This window comes from Bidens hawaiensis, unplaced genomic scaffold, assembly GCF_021521415.1.
Source record: "Bidens hawaiensis isolate Kalapana, Puna unplaced genomic scaffold, B.hawaiensis_p1.1 tig00001236_1, whole genome shotgun sequence".
NCBI classification, from domain to species: Eukaryota; Viridiplantae; Streptophyta; class Magnoliopsida; order Asterales; family Asteraceae; genus Bidens; species Bidens hawaiensis.
The window spans coordinates 850,821-864,148 of NW_027491070.1; the positions used below are offsets into that span (position 1 = coordinate 850,821).

At 34.6% G+C, this 13,328-nt stretch overlaps 1 protein-coding gene and 2 pseudogenes across 1 annotated transcript; all 3 read right to left on the reverse strand.

Moving 5' to 3' along the window:
* Positions 1 to 415: 415 nt before the first annotated feature.
* Positions 416 to 5,879, reverse strand: LOC143565994 (uncharacterized). Its single transcript, XM_077052800.1, has 12 exons — positions 5,749 to 5,879; positions 3,780 to 3,858; positions 2,605 to 2,733; positions 2,223 to 2,511; positions 2,015 to 2,133; positions 1,797 to 1,929; positions 1,640 to 1,716; positions 1,375 to 1,572; positions 1,100 to 1,289; positions 838 to 1,019; positions 653 to 753; positions 416 to 570 (listed from the first exon to the last, which is right to left on the reverse strand). The coding sequence occupies exons 1-12, from the start codon at positions 5,877 to 5,879 to the stop codon at positions 429 to 431; spliced, it is 1,770 nt and encodes a 589-aa protein (XP_076908915.1). The 3' UTR covers positions 416 to 428.
* Positions 5,880 to 6,242: 363 nt separating this feature from the next.
* LOC143566003 (AAA-ATPase At5g57480 pseudogene) lies at positions 6,243 to 7,410 on the reverse strand (annotated as a pseudogene).
* A 3,540-nt stretch (positions 7,411 to 10,950) lies between these two features.
* Positions 10,951 to 12,438, reverse strand: LOC143566009 (AAA-ATPase At5g57480 pseudogene; annotated as a pseudogene).
* Between the last annotated feature and the right edge of the window lie 890 nt (positions 12,439 to 13,328).

Consider the following 13,328-nt stretch of genomic DNA (forward strand, 5'->3'; position numbering starts at 1 on the left):
AGAAAATACCGATTTGATCCATTAAAAATTAGAATAACCCAAGTAGTACTCATATGTAACTTATTGAATTTGCAATCTTTAAATAGTTGCAACAAACTAACAGAACAAGATCCAGCTCTAAAATGTTCAAGAAAAAACAATAACACCAGATGCAAAACTGAACTACTAATGTATACATATAAGCAACTATTCCAAACTTAAAAATTAAACAAAATATAACAAGAAACTGACAGACTCATAAATAGTACATTTGACTTCGCTTCAACAATGTAACATGCCATTGTCAAGTAGCCACTTGCATAAATATATGCATTGAAAGATGATTAAAAAAAGCTTTCCGTTTATATGGCAGGCGTGCCTTTGGAAACTGCAAAGATACCACGAGTCAACCATGTAAGTGACTACCCGGTAAGAGGTCAAATCCGGAACTAGCCATTATTCGTATACTTCTGCAACGCATTTTCCACCAACTGTCTGCCAGCATAACAGGAATTTACAATCGATGAAATAATCCATCTTTGCAAGTCTTTATAATCCAGCGCTAGCTTAACATCCCAATCACAGTTTTCCCTACTCAAGTTAAAGAAAACAAATGAAAAAACGTAAAAATATACAAGACCAGGTTCGTTAAAAAACAATCCCATTAAAGTACCTGGCTAGCGGTTCTGTCTCGTCCAAGTTTTGCATCATGGCATCAAACGTAGATAGAAGGTCTTCAAGAATTTCCAACTCAACTTCCAAATTTTCTTGTGCCTAAAAGTACATATAACATTATAACTTCAAAGTCATTAAATAGCAAATCAATTCAACAAAACAAAGTAATAAAAGAGTTATTACGGTGACATCTGATTGTAAAAACAAACCACGAGCTTCACGAAGATATTCTAACAAAGGCCATGGCAACCCATAATGAAAAATTCCATGGTTATTTGAAAGCCAAGTGGCACGAACCATATGAGTAGACCAATTAGATACGTGACACGTGTCATCCGTGTTATCAACCTCAGAAAGATCAAAATCTGCAACAAAAAAAGTATCAAGATATGACAATATAAAAACCGATAGCGAGTTCTAAAAATGTAACAGTTTTAGAAAATACCAAGCGGGATAACATTATACGGATTGTCTCCTTTCGGTAAAAAGCCGTAAAAGTTAACTAAATGCGAACTTGACAAATTCCCATATGTAAGATAACATTGTTCTCCCGTTTTGCAGTTTCTTACGAGCGGAAACTTTAATGAGTTTGTAATATTATCCACTCTTCCGTAATGCATTATGTGTGGTGATAACTACAAAGATTATTGTAAAGTTTTAAACTTTTTATATAAAGTTACAGAAATATATAATTATAAGAAGAAAGAAGGATTAACGAACCGAATGATTCAGGAATCCTGCAATGGGAACTAAGCATGTTTTTAGTTTCCCGTCACTAAACATTATTTTCATGCTATTCGAATACCATAACTCACACGCCCATAAAAAGTCATCCCACTTGTACAACTCGGGAGGAAATATATCGGGATAATTTTTGCATAAAGATGGAACTAAATCATCATATTGTGACCGCAAATGCTGCAAATAAAAAAATAAAAATTAATAAAAATAAAATAGTCTTCCTAAAAGAGTCGATAAACATTACCTCCTTAGCTTGAACTATCTCTTCTAGCAAAAGTGTTCCTTCTAAAGCCATGATTGCTTCAATTCCAAAGCTTAACCCTGTAATAATAAAACAACATCAACTAAATATTAAACAATATGTAAAGATAATGTATCGAGCTCGTTATTTTTAAAACTACCTGTATTAAACGTTTCTGGTAAAGAATCAAAGTATGGCTTATATCTAGAGTTGATACCGTGTTTTTCCTTCATACTCCATAATAATAACATTGTCTCGGATGAGATGTCATCCACTTTTTCTAATACTGGAAACTGCAAATAAATATACATGATGAATAACTTAATATGTTAAACGTAACATAATATCGAATAAATAGACGAATAAATTTTAACGTACCATACTTGTGTTATGTATAATGTCCTCCGATATAATGACAGACGCCGGGATTTCCAAAGCAACATCTCCAACTTCAAGATCTTCACTTGCTATAGCTCCTCTTCCAGCTTCTTCAAAATCTGTTTAATATGAAATTAAAAAAGTAACAATAAATATAAAAATCATTTTGTAACATATTTATAAAATGGTAAATAAACTAAGAACTTACAAGCTATGTCAATTTTAGACTTAACACCGTTACTTTCGCCCCATTGTAATAAAAGTTTCTCCTTGTCCAAGTTTCGGTTGGCGAGAACTTTAACGTCTTCTTTAATATTATTCTCAAACTTATGAATCAAATGAAGAGTTGCATTCTTAAGATCTTGAAAAACTTGTTGATTGTTTGACTTTGACTTACTAACAAGTGACAAGATTGAGTTAAGAGACTCTAGTTCATTCCTTTGACTGCAAAATCCCACTGGATGAGCAGCATCAGTCCATCCAAAGTAAAGATCAACCTTATAATTAATAAACAATCATGAGGGTAAATTAGTAAAATGTATTGATGAATCATTATTATTATTATCAGCTATTTCAATGGCTCATTTTACCTCATCGGAATGAATGATTCTCGCTCTCTGAATCATCTCTTCCAAAACTGAATTCAACAGCTCGACACTACAATTGCTCTTGATTCTGACTTTTCCACTAGGATCGAAACCCTTGACTTCTAATAGTTTCTATAAAAAATAAAAATGCCTTTATAGCCGTGAAAACGAGCCGAGCCACTCGCGAGCTACTCAAAATCAGATTGATAACAAGGCTTGAAACAGGCCTGACACTCAAATGAAGCTCGTTTAGTTATCAAGCCTGAGCTAAACCCTTGCATGGGAAGATCATTTAGGCTCACCGAGCCTTCACGAGCCCAAAGTACTTTTAAGTTTTAACTGCTTTAGACTTCTATGTATTAACTTCACACTATACAACCGAGCTCGAACCGAGCTTTGGCTCATTTAAGCTAGGGGCGGCAACTATTGGCTATTGCTACGACCCGAACCCGATACAAAAAAAAGGTTTTTGGTTGACTCACATGTTTTAAAGAACGAGTCGGTTCGAGTTGACTAAAATGACCCGTTTTATAAAACGGGTTAGGTTCTGGTTGACCCTTTTAAGTAATCAAAATTAAAATTTTATAATTATTTTATATTTTTTCCGTTTTCCACTTTCCGAGTATACTCTAATTTTGAATCAAATTTCAAGATCTTATTTATTTAAAAAAGAAAAAAAATCATATTACTCATTTTCTCTACCGACTCAAAAAATTATACCCATTTTATTTAAAAAAAATCTTTTAGTTTCTTTGGTAAATGGGTCAAACGGGTCGTTATCGGGTCGACCCGAGTTTGTGTGTGTACGGGTTAGGGTTGAAATCTTGACACGAATAATAATATGGGTCGGGTTCCGGTTGCACATTTCAACCCGCCAAGCCGCAATCCGTCAACCCGCTAACCCGACACGATCGACACCCCTAATTTAAGAACTGCACACGAGCTTGAATCAAGCTTATGCTCATTAAGGTTTTTCTCAAATACATAAAAATAAGTTAAAACTTATACAAATTAATTAACTTAATAATAAACAAGCAGGGCCCGAGCTTGTAAAAACAATTGACGAGCCAAGCTCGAGCTTTCGTAAATTAAAGTCCGACCCTTATTTTTATACAACCAATTTAACATTTTATAAAACCCAAATTAACATTCTGCAAATAATCCATTAAAACCCTAACCTTTTTCTTCTCAAACAGAGTATCTTTCTCAGATAATTCAATAACTAATTCGTATTCATAATCAACCTGCATTAATATACTTAAATAAGCATAAATTCATAATCATGAGGCTAATTAAATAAACAAAATAGCAAATATACAAAAACTAGGATTAGGGTTCGTACTTGATTAGTGTCCATTGTTACCGGCAAAAGTGTGCTGAGTAGAACTGAACTGCTGCTAATATTTAGGGCTTATATTTGATTTGGGTCAATACCCAAATTGACTTTAGGCCCGATTGTCGTTTTGACCAAAAAAATTCCATAGTTTGACCATCTATAGCCACAGGGTGTGTGCGGTTCAATTCTGTTCGGTTATTAGTGGCAACCAAGTTAATCATTTGGTCTCTGGTTAATCATTCGGTTTTTTCAGTTTGAATTCGATTAATAACCAAATTTTAGCTACACGAAATGAATGTCTAAATACATGAAATAGATGTATAAAAGCTTGAAATTAATGAAAATATGAATGAGTGTACAAAAATAACTGATAACATCTTTTCGGTTAATATGGATTCGGTTAATACTCACCCAGTACAGATATTGGTCAGACGATTGTTTTGACAAAAGAATTTTATAAGTTTGACCGTTTATGTCATAGCACATGTGTCAGAATGGTTGTTCGGATATTGATGAGATTTAGATGTACACCGGTATCGAAGTCCAGTCATTAAACAAGCCCAAAAATTTAAAAGTAATAGCTTTGCAACTTTTAGCCTGGTTGTTATTTTTCCATATCTTTAAAATCCAACAGGCCCACCATTCACATATAGTAAAACCTAATCGTATTAACGGATTCTAGTTTTCACACACAATTTCTCTTTCTATAATATGCCTAAACTACCATTCCATATGTTTATCAACATTTTAACAATTATTGTACCAGTTGTAAGAGTATCTTCAATTTTGCTCACGTAACACCGCTTAGGTTTACAAACACATGTTGCAAACCACTTCCGTCATTGAAGTGGGTTGTATTCGTTGTAAGAACAATCACTTGATAGTGGGTCTGTTCATGTTAAATCTATATTAAATAAAGGGAAAAGTAGGTGATGACGTGACGGTTTGAAAAAAGAGCGATGAGTAATAAGGCCAAACGTAGTGGACGCAAGATTGGGCGACAAAAGAGCGATTTGGGGCTAGAACACCCCCCCCCCCCGGCGATATTTGGGCGATTTGGGGCGGGGGCGGGGTTAGTTTGTCGCCGGCGATAATAATAATAATAATAATAATAATAATAATAATAATAATAATAATAATAATAATAATAATAATAATAATAATAATGTTACCATTGGGGGGTAACGGTTAAATATAAAAAAAAATTAATTTAAAAACTTAATATAAATATCAAGCCAATTAAACCATTTTCACCCTATCATGCACAAACCCAAACATAAAAATACCAATCATTTTTATTATTTTCATACTTTTTCAAACTCAATGAGTTCCTCGGATTCCACGAACTCTGCCGAGATTTGGGATCAATTAATCAACGAAAGTCGAAGAATTCATCAGATTCATCGACAAGTGGCGGAAGAGCATTTAGAGGTCCTACACTCTGCTTTAGTCTTTAGACACAGACACCCCCTTATTATTATTTTTTTTTTTGTATTTATTTTTTAATTTTAAAACATTTTTATTTAATTATTTAAATAAATTGGTTTTTATTTAATTAGTTTAATTATAAAAAGAAAATAATAAAAAAAGACATTGTGGGCCCAACTTGTAGCCCCTACACCATTACACCCCAAAAACAAATTTCCACTCCATGATGACTTGGCGCCACGTGTCACAATTCGCCCCCAATTATAGGCCCTCCACTACACATGGCCTAACCATTGGAAGAGAAATAGGTGTATTTATAGGTTTGTTTAAAACCTAATATGACATGCTAAATTGGATGTTTGAAACAAGAACAGATGTGTTACATTAGTGATGCTATCCATGCTAAGCAAACATGTTGACCAAAGTATTTTCCCAAAAGAATGTGGACTTTTATCATGCCAAAATAAATGGCCAATTTAGCCTTGATTGGAGCAGAAGCAACAGAGTGGCTCATCAGGTTCTCCAAACATATTCAGAGATGAACAACAATAATTGGGCCTTACAAATGTCAAGTTTGACCAGAAAATTGTCAAACATAACCAAATTACTCAAAAGGGGGTGATTCATGTTTATATACTCTCTTAATAATAAGAGTAAAATTGTCATTTGAAACCTAACATGCATTTTTAACAATAAGCAGGCATAAAATAGCAAATGACAAATGTGTTACTTTTTAACAAACAATAATTATTAAACTTGTAACCATAAAAAATAAGAGACCAGCCGTTAAATAAGAAGCAAATGAAAATTCCAAACATAAGTGTAATTTAGCATCATAACTCTGTTGATTAACCCAAAAATTAATTTTAATAGATTTTTAATTAATTAACGAAATCTCATTATTCTTTTCATTTGCCTCATCTTTCTTCAATTCGACCTCCACGCCATCGCCATCACCCGTCGCTGAGCCACCAACTTTTTTCGGATTATCCAACTCACCCTTCTTTTGTTCCTTCTTCTTTTCCCTTGTCCGTTTCTTCTCCACCTTACTTTTCAACGCCTCTAACAACGCCTTGACTGCCTTGTCCTTATCTCGCTTGTTTTTAATCAACACCTCACTAATATCCGCAGGAGTCATCTCCGCCTCATCAATCAGCGCCGCAAGATCCTCCAAAACGTCACTCTCAATATCCCCATCATCACAATCCAAGTAATTTTTAAGCAGAATCTTAAGCGCCGGGAACGAACAATAGCCCATGAGCACATGCATATCCATCCGCCCACTCCGTAACAATGCAGGGTCAAGTTTCTCAATATGATTCGTTGTGAAAACGAATATCCGCTCCGGCCTACAAGATGACCATAACCCGTCTGTAAAGTTCAATAAACCCGCTAACGTAATCGATTCTTCCTCTTGATCTCATTCGCCTTTTCGGTTATGAACTCAAGGTAATCATTAAGGATACGCGGTTTATCCTTTTTGTTAACCCGAAGCGTAAACCTACGCTTATCTCGTCCCGAACTCGAAGAACTAGTAGACTGTCTCGGTGTCACGACGTGTTCCCAAACGACTTTAACGTCATGGAACACGTCTGACAACCGAGCATTGTTCGTTAGCCCGAATGTGATAACGGACGAGTTAAGACCGCGAGAGAGCGAAAGGCGGGTGGAAGCGGTCGCATTTGCGGCCGCGGAGGCAAATAAGTAGAGCTGGACCGCGTTGTAGAGTTCGTTAGTGTTGACACCGTCGATTTCGGTGATGTCGAAGTAATAATAAGAGTTGAAGGAGTTGGAAGAGTTTAAGCAACAATAAACGGAGTTCATGTGGGATGAGACCACTAAGTTGGCGTTGGAACAAGACCACAACACCGATTAAGGATGCCATGTTTGTCCAGAGCTCCATCATGTTGTTTGTTGCATAGAATAATAGATGATCAAAACCAGAGATTGGGATGATTTATATAACAATAATAATAAGCCGACTATATCTTTGTAAATTGGTTGTAAATATCATCCCAAAATATATGGATTCTTTTCGGCATAGAAAGTTACAACAGCCCACAAAAACACCTTTGACAATTTCCACAAAAAAAAAAAAATGATTTCATTCTCTTAAGTAATTAAAATAAATTTGGCAATTAATTTCAAAAGATTTTTGAGATGAAGACGTATGATTACTAAAATTAAGTTAAAAGTTCTATGAAAGCTTGCAAAATCAATGATCTTATCAATAAAACCTAGAAATTAACACTTGCCACAACCATTTGTTTTTATTAAACTAATTGGAAAATGTGATCGTGTATGTTTGGCCTTAAGGCAAGAATCACAAAAAAAAAAAAACGTCATTGTCTTTAGTAGATAAAATTTTAAGAAAATCAACATGACATAGTTTGGAATCTGAAGCATGGCCTAAGCGTTCATGCCACAAATCCATGGTAACTGTCATTGCTTGTCTTCTACTCTCCACCATTCACACCCGATATAAGCCACCCTTGCACCTACCCGATCCAACCAAAGTCCTTGAACGTAAGTCTTGCAAGACAAAAAAAAAAGTATGGGAAAAATGTTAGAACACATTGGTGATCTTGAGACCAACGGCTAACAGATAAGTGATTAAATTTAAAATCGGGGACATAAAAGACACTATTAATTCTTGTTATGTTAGGTAAAATATGATCCCTTCTTCCCTTAACCGACACATTTTCTCCATTAGGTATAATAACAAGGAGATTGTATTGGCTTTTAACTTTGTTATCAAGGACATAGTCTTTGTGGGTAATGTGATCGGTAGCTCCCGAGTCAACTGAGCCAGAGCTAAAATTTGACTCATTTAAGCACTGCACACGAGCTCGAAGGTCGAACTGAGCTTAGGCTCGTTAAAATTTTTTCTCAAAATATATAAATATCGATTAAATCTTACATAAATTAATTAATTTAGTAATAAACAAGCCGACCTCGAGCTCTCATTATTCATTATTACCGGAGACGGTGTGGTTGAATTTCGAGAGGCAAGAGTGTGAGTAGTGTGAAGACACAAAGAAGTGATTAAATGCACTCGATATTTATGGCTTAAATTAGATTATTCTCATCTTCAAGGATTGGCCCAATTGTAGAGAAGGCCCTTTTTTAATTAGTTAAAATGATTTAAGATTTTCATTAGACGGGATTTGATAGACCTAAACCTCTCCAATGACATGGTTGGAGATAAGAATTCTTGGAGAAGTAAGATTAAAGTGAAAGATTTTTAGGGAGAAATGAACACCTTAACGCTTCTATTTACCTTATTTTGATCACACACCATATACTATTATTATTATTTTATTATCACTATTATTGTTTTATTAATATTAATATTAATATTATTATCATTATTAATTATTATTAATATTACTATTATTATTATTATCATCATTTCATTTACCTTATATTGTCTCATACATATGTATTTCAGAGCTGAATGTCTCTCTAGAAGCCACATCTTTATCCCGTTGGATTGAGGTACGGTGTGTCTACATCTCACCCTCCCCAGACCCTACTTATAGCTTTGCTGTTGGTGGGACTTAACTGGGTATGATTGATTGATGATTGATTGATTGATTCACTTAGTATCTTTAGGTTTGGTTAATTGGGTTGAATTAATCGGGTTTTGAGGTTGTTATTTTTTTGTTTTTTTCCTAGTATCAGAAAGAACAAGGTTAATAGAAAAACAACTTTGATTTGTAGCTACAATATGATAATCAATTCTACATTTATAGTGAACTTCATTCAGGAATTAAGTTTTTCTCAAGCTCATTTAAACTCTATCTAATTCGAAGTTTTAGCACCTAAATCCGAAAAATATAATAACCAACTAAAAGAATTAAAGTTAAGAAAAATAAAATCACATAATTTCTTCTTCTTTTTTTATGTATTTAACATAAATCTCTTGTAAAATAGAACCACCCCTAAATCGTATTGTATACCATTTGATAGATATCATTCTTAACCGTGTTGGATCTATCAATCTATTTACACACATCTTTATCTTTTATATCTCAATCAAAAGCCTTCATCTTTTGTATTCTATGTCCTCATCACTCTAAGTTGAACCTGAGGTGGCGAAGAATATGTTGAACCGGCGTATACACCAAGTTTAAATAAATATTGTTGGTTAATGTATTTCATAATCTCTTGGAGAGTTTAATTTTATCAATAATTTTTTCACGATTTAACTCCACAATACTTCAAACATTGAGACACTTACTTGACATAGGAAAATAATCTTTTAGTGAATATTTTTATAAGTATTCATTTCATGTTTAAGTTGACATAGTGAATAAATATTTTTTATATTTTTATACCTCAAACATTGAGACACTCGCCTGGAATGGTGAATATTTGTATATTCTTAAAAAAAACATATTTAAGTTGATAGTTCGTATTGTTTTTTATTATATCTAGAGGTGCATAATCTGGTTATTAAAAAAAATAAACAAATAAAATTAAATAAAAGAAAGAAAGAAAAGAACAACGGGGTTTCATTAAATGTTGCTAAAAATCAATAAAGGAACCGTTGGGTTGAAACCGGTTAAATTTAGAGTATCCATTTTATTCAAAATATTGGATGAGTGTGTTTTTTCAAGAGAAGTTTGTAGTGAAGTTGGGTTTTATTTTTTAAAATTATTACTTGTATTTATAGTGATTAAAAAAACAAAGAGTTAAGTTGTGTTTTATTTCTTCTATTTTTAACCTTTCATTTTATTTTTCTTTACCAATGAGACCATTTTACTCTTTTGCCTTTTTAGTCCAGGGTTTGCCCCACACAGTACAACTTTTTGCATACATGGGCATAACTTGTATTTTAATTTACAGCAGTACAATCTGTTTGGGTCATCTGCATACATATTCGATTTACACAGCTGGTTACCTGATTATTATAAATCCAAAAAGGTGATGTAGTTTACACAGTTGTCTTTTAGTGATTGAAACTTACTTCAACAAGCATCCTGTGTTTGGCATCCGTAGTGAAAGAGCTAAAAACGTTAAATCATGTAACGTTAACGTCACGTGGTCATATGTATTTTTCTAGTTTTATGCATACGGTGCGTGCCTCCCCAACTTTTTTTCACTTAGAACACTGGCCTTTTCAACCATATTATATATGCGTGTTCTCGACAGATTTTTGGGACGAGGCTCGATCTAAGGACCAATCATATCTTTCCTTTTTCTTATGTTTAATCATTATTTAAACCTAGCAGACGTTTGTAACATTAGCTAGAGATAAAATAGCAAACGCGTTACGTCTTAACAAACAAGAATATACACTAATGATTAATTGATTAAACTTAGTAACCTAACAAAGAAATTAAAATATCAAACACAATTACATAATTTAGTATGATACAATCATACATAAACTAAAAACCAAAACAAGGAACAATTATATATTTTATACTTTCCAAATTATCAACATCCAATTCCCACTAGACCCCACCAAGAATTCCAATGTCCCCCAACTAAACCCTTGTTTTGATTAATAATAATAATAATCAACTACTACAAAAGAAGGTGACTCAACAATTAACCTTAATTGCTTACTTAACTAATTAACTAATTATATTTTTCTTTTCATCCTCCCCACCACTAGCTTCTTTCAAAGTATCCAACGCCCTCTTCTTCCTCCGCACTTTAGTCCTCAACGTCTCTAACAACACCTTGACCGCCTTGTCCTTATCTCTTCTGTTTTTTATCAACACCTCACTAACATCCGCAGGAGTCATTTCCACCTTGTAGATCACCGCCGCTAGATCCTCCAAAATATCGTTCTCGATATCACCGTCGTCACAATCCAAGTAATTCTTTAGCAGGATTTTAAGCGACGGGAACGAACAATAGCTCATGAATATATGCATATCCATTCGCCCCCTCCGTAACAATGCCGGGTCAAGTTTCTCAATATGATTAGTTGTGAAGACAAATATCCTCTCCGACCCGCAACATGACCATAACCCGTCCGTAAAGTTCAATAAACCCGATAACGTAATCGAGTTATTGTTGTCATCATTTTCCGCATCAACCGGACCACCCGAAACACTATTTACCGAACCATTTCTTTTACGATTCGATAGATTAACCGAACAATCAATATCTTCAATCACGATTATTGATTTCGAGCTCGTCTTCATAAGCAACTTCCGAAGATCCGAATTCGATTTGACCTCGGTCAACTCGAGGTCGTAAATGTCGTACTTGAGGTAATTCGCCATAGCCGCGATCATACTCGATTTCCCCGTCCCGGGCGGACCGTACAACAAATACCCTCTCTTCCACGCACGCCCCGTGCGTTTATAAAACGCCTCACCATCCACAAAATCGCGGAGATCAGACATTATCTCTGTTTTTTTAACCGGGTCCATCGCGAGCGTTTCAAACGTGCTCGGATGCTTAAACGGCACGGACTCCCACGGACGTCCTCGGGAATCGGAAGATCCGCGGGAGTTCGTGTACAACTTCCTGTCCTGATTCTCTCTCTTAATTTCATTCGCCTTTTCGGTTATAAAATCAAGATACTCTTTAACTATATTATTATTTGGGTTATCTTTTTTATTAACCCGAAGCGTGAACCCACGCTTCTCGTCCTGCCAAGGACGCCACGAGTTTGAACTCGAATGCCGTGGCGTCACGACGTGTTCCCAAACAACGGAAATGTTACGGAACACGTCTGGCAGACGGTCATTGTTCGTTAGCCCGAAGGTGATAACGGACGAGTTAAGACCGCGAGTTAGCGAAAGGCGGGTTGAAGCGGTCGCATTTGCGGCTGCGGAGGCGGATAGGTAGAGCTGGACCGCGTTGTAGAGTTCGTTAGTGTTGACACCGTCGATTTCGGTGATATCGTAATAATAATAAGAGTTGAAGGAGTTAAACAAACGTTGGAAGACTTTAAGCAACAATGAATGGAGTTCAGGTGGGATGATAGCAGTAAGTTGGTGTCGAAAAAAGGCTAGAACGCCTAGTAGAGAGGCTATGGTTGTCCAGAGCTCATTCATGGTTGGTATGTGAAGATGACCAAATGGAATGATTGAGATTTATAATAATAATAACCAGCTAAGTAGCTAACTTATTGTAGCAAGTTTCAGTCACTAGAGGACAACTCTCTCACTTCATATTATTCGAGTAGGGTGCAAACGAGCGGAGCGGGGCCAAGATCGAAACCAACTAGTTTCGATCTTTATTTATAAAGTCTGAGTTTGACTCGTCAGTAGATTTACAAGCTCGAGCTTAATTCGGACTCAGCTCACGCTAACTCATTTACTAGTTATTAATATATAGATACACAAGGGATAGATAAATATATATTTCAATTATAACTTTATACATAGATTAATAATATTTTATTTAGTTATTTTTATAGCATTATATATTTTGATTAATAACTATTAAATATATATAACTAATAACTATTATAAAAAGTAAATATATAATAGGCTTGCTAGTTGGTTCAAACTAAGTTTGGTAAGTGAAACTCAAACTTGCTTATATGATGAGTTTATTTTTTGGCTTGAGCTCAGACTCGGCTTGTTTGCACTCATATATAGAACTAATTTAAAATATGAGTAGAAACTGATTGTTATAAAATGTATGGCCATAACTGATTTTAATTTTGTGTAAGCTTCATGTTTTATTTATTAGTTTTTTGTTTTTCTTTTTTTCCCTTTTCAACTAACTGCTCACTCTAACATAATTAATTGACTTTTAAATCTATGCCTTTGGGTCGGACGAGTTTTTGAGTACGTGTAAAATTGAAGAGCAACACCATTTGACTACAACGCTCAAGCACATAAGACTTAAGAAAGAACACCATTATGTCAATACCTTGAACAGCCAGATTATTTAATAAACAATAATTAACCCTTTAACCATAAAAAATAAAAGACCAAACGTAAAACAACAAATTAACTACCAAATATAAGTGTAATTTAGTAGG

Excerpts from the sequence above, each read along its gene's own strand:
- LOC143565994 (XM_077052800.1), bottom strand. The coding sequence starts at position 5,879 with ATGAGCCACTCTGTTGCTTCTGCTCCAATCAAGGCTAAATTGGCCATT. Across the intron at positions 1,573-1,639 it reads AGATAGTTCAAGCTAAGGAG|CATTTGCGGTCACAATATGA; the intron begins GTAATGTTTATC and ends TTTTATTTGCAG. Across the intron at positions 754-837 it reads TTTTACAATCAGATGTCACC|GCACAAGAAAATTTGGAAGT; the intron begins GTAATAACTCTT and ends ATGTACTTTTAG.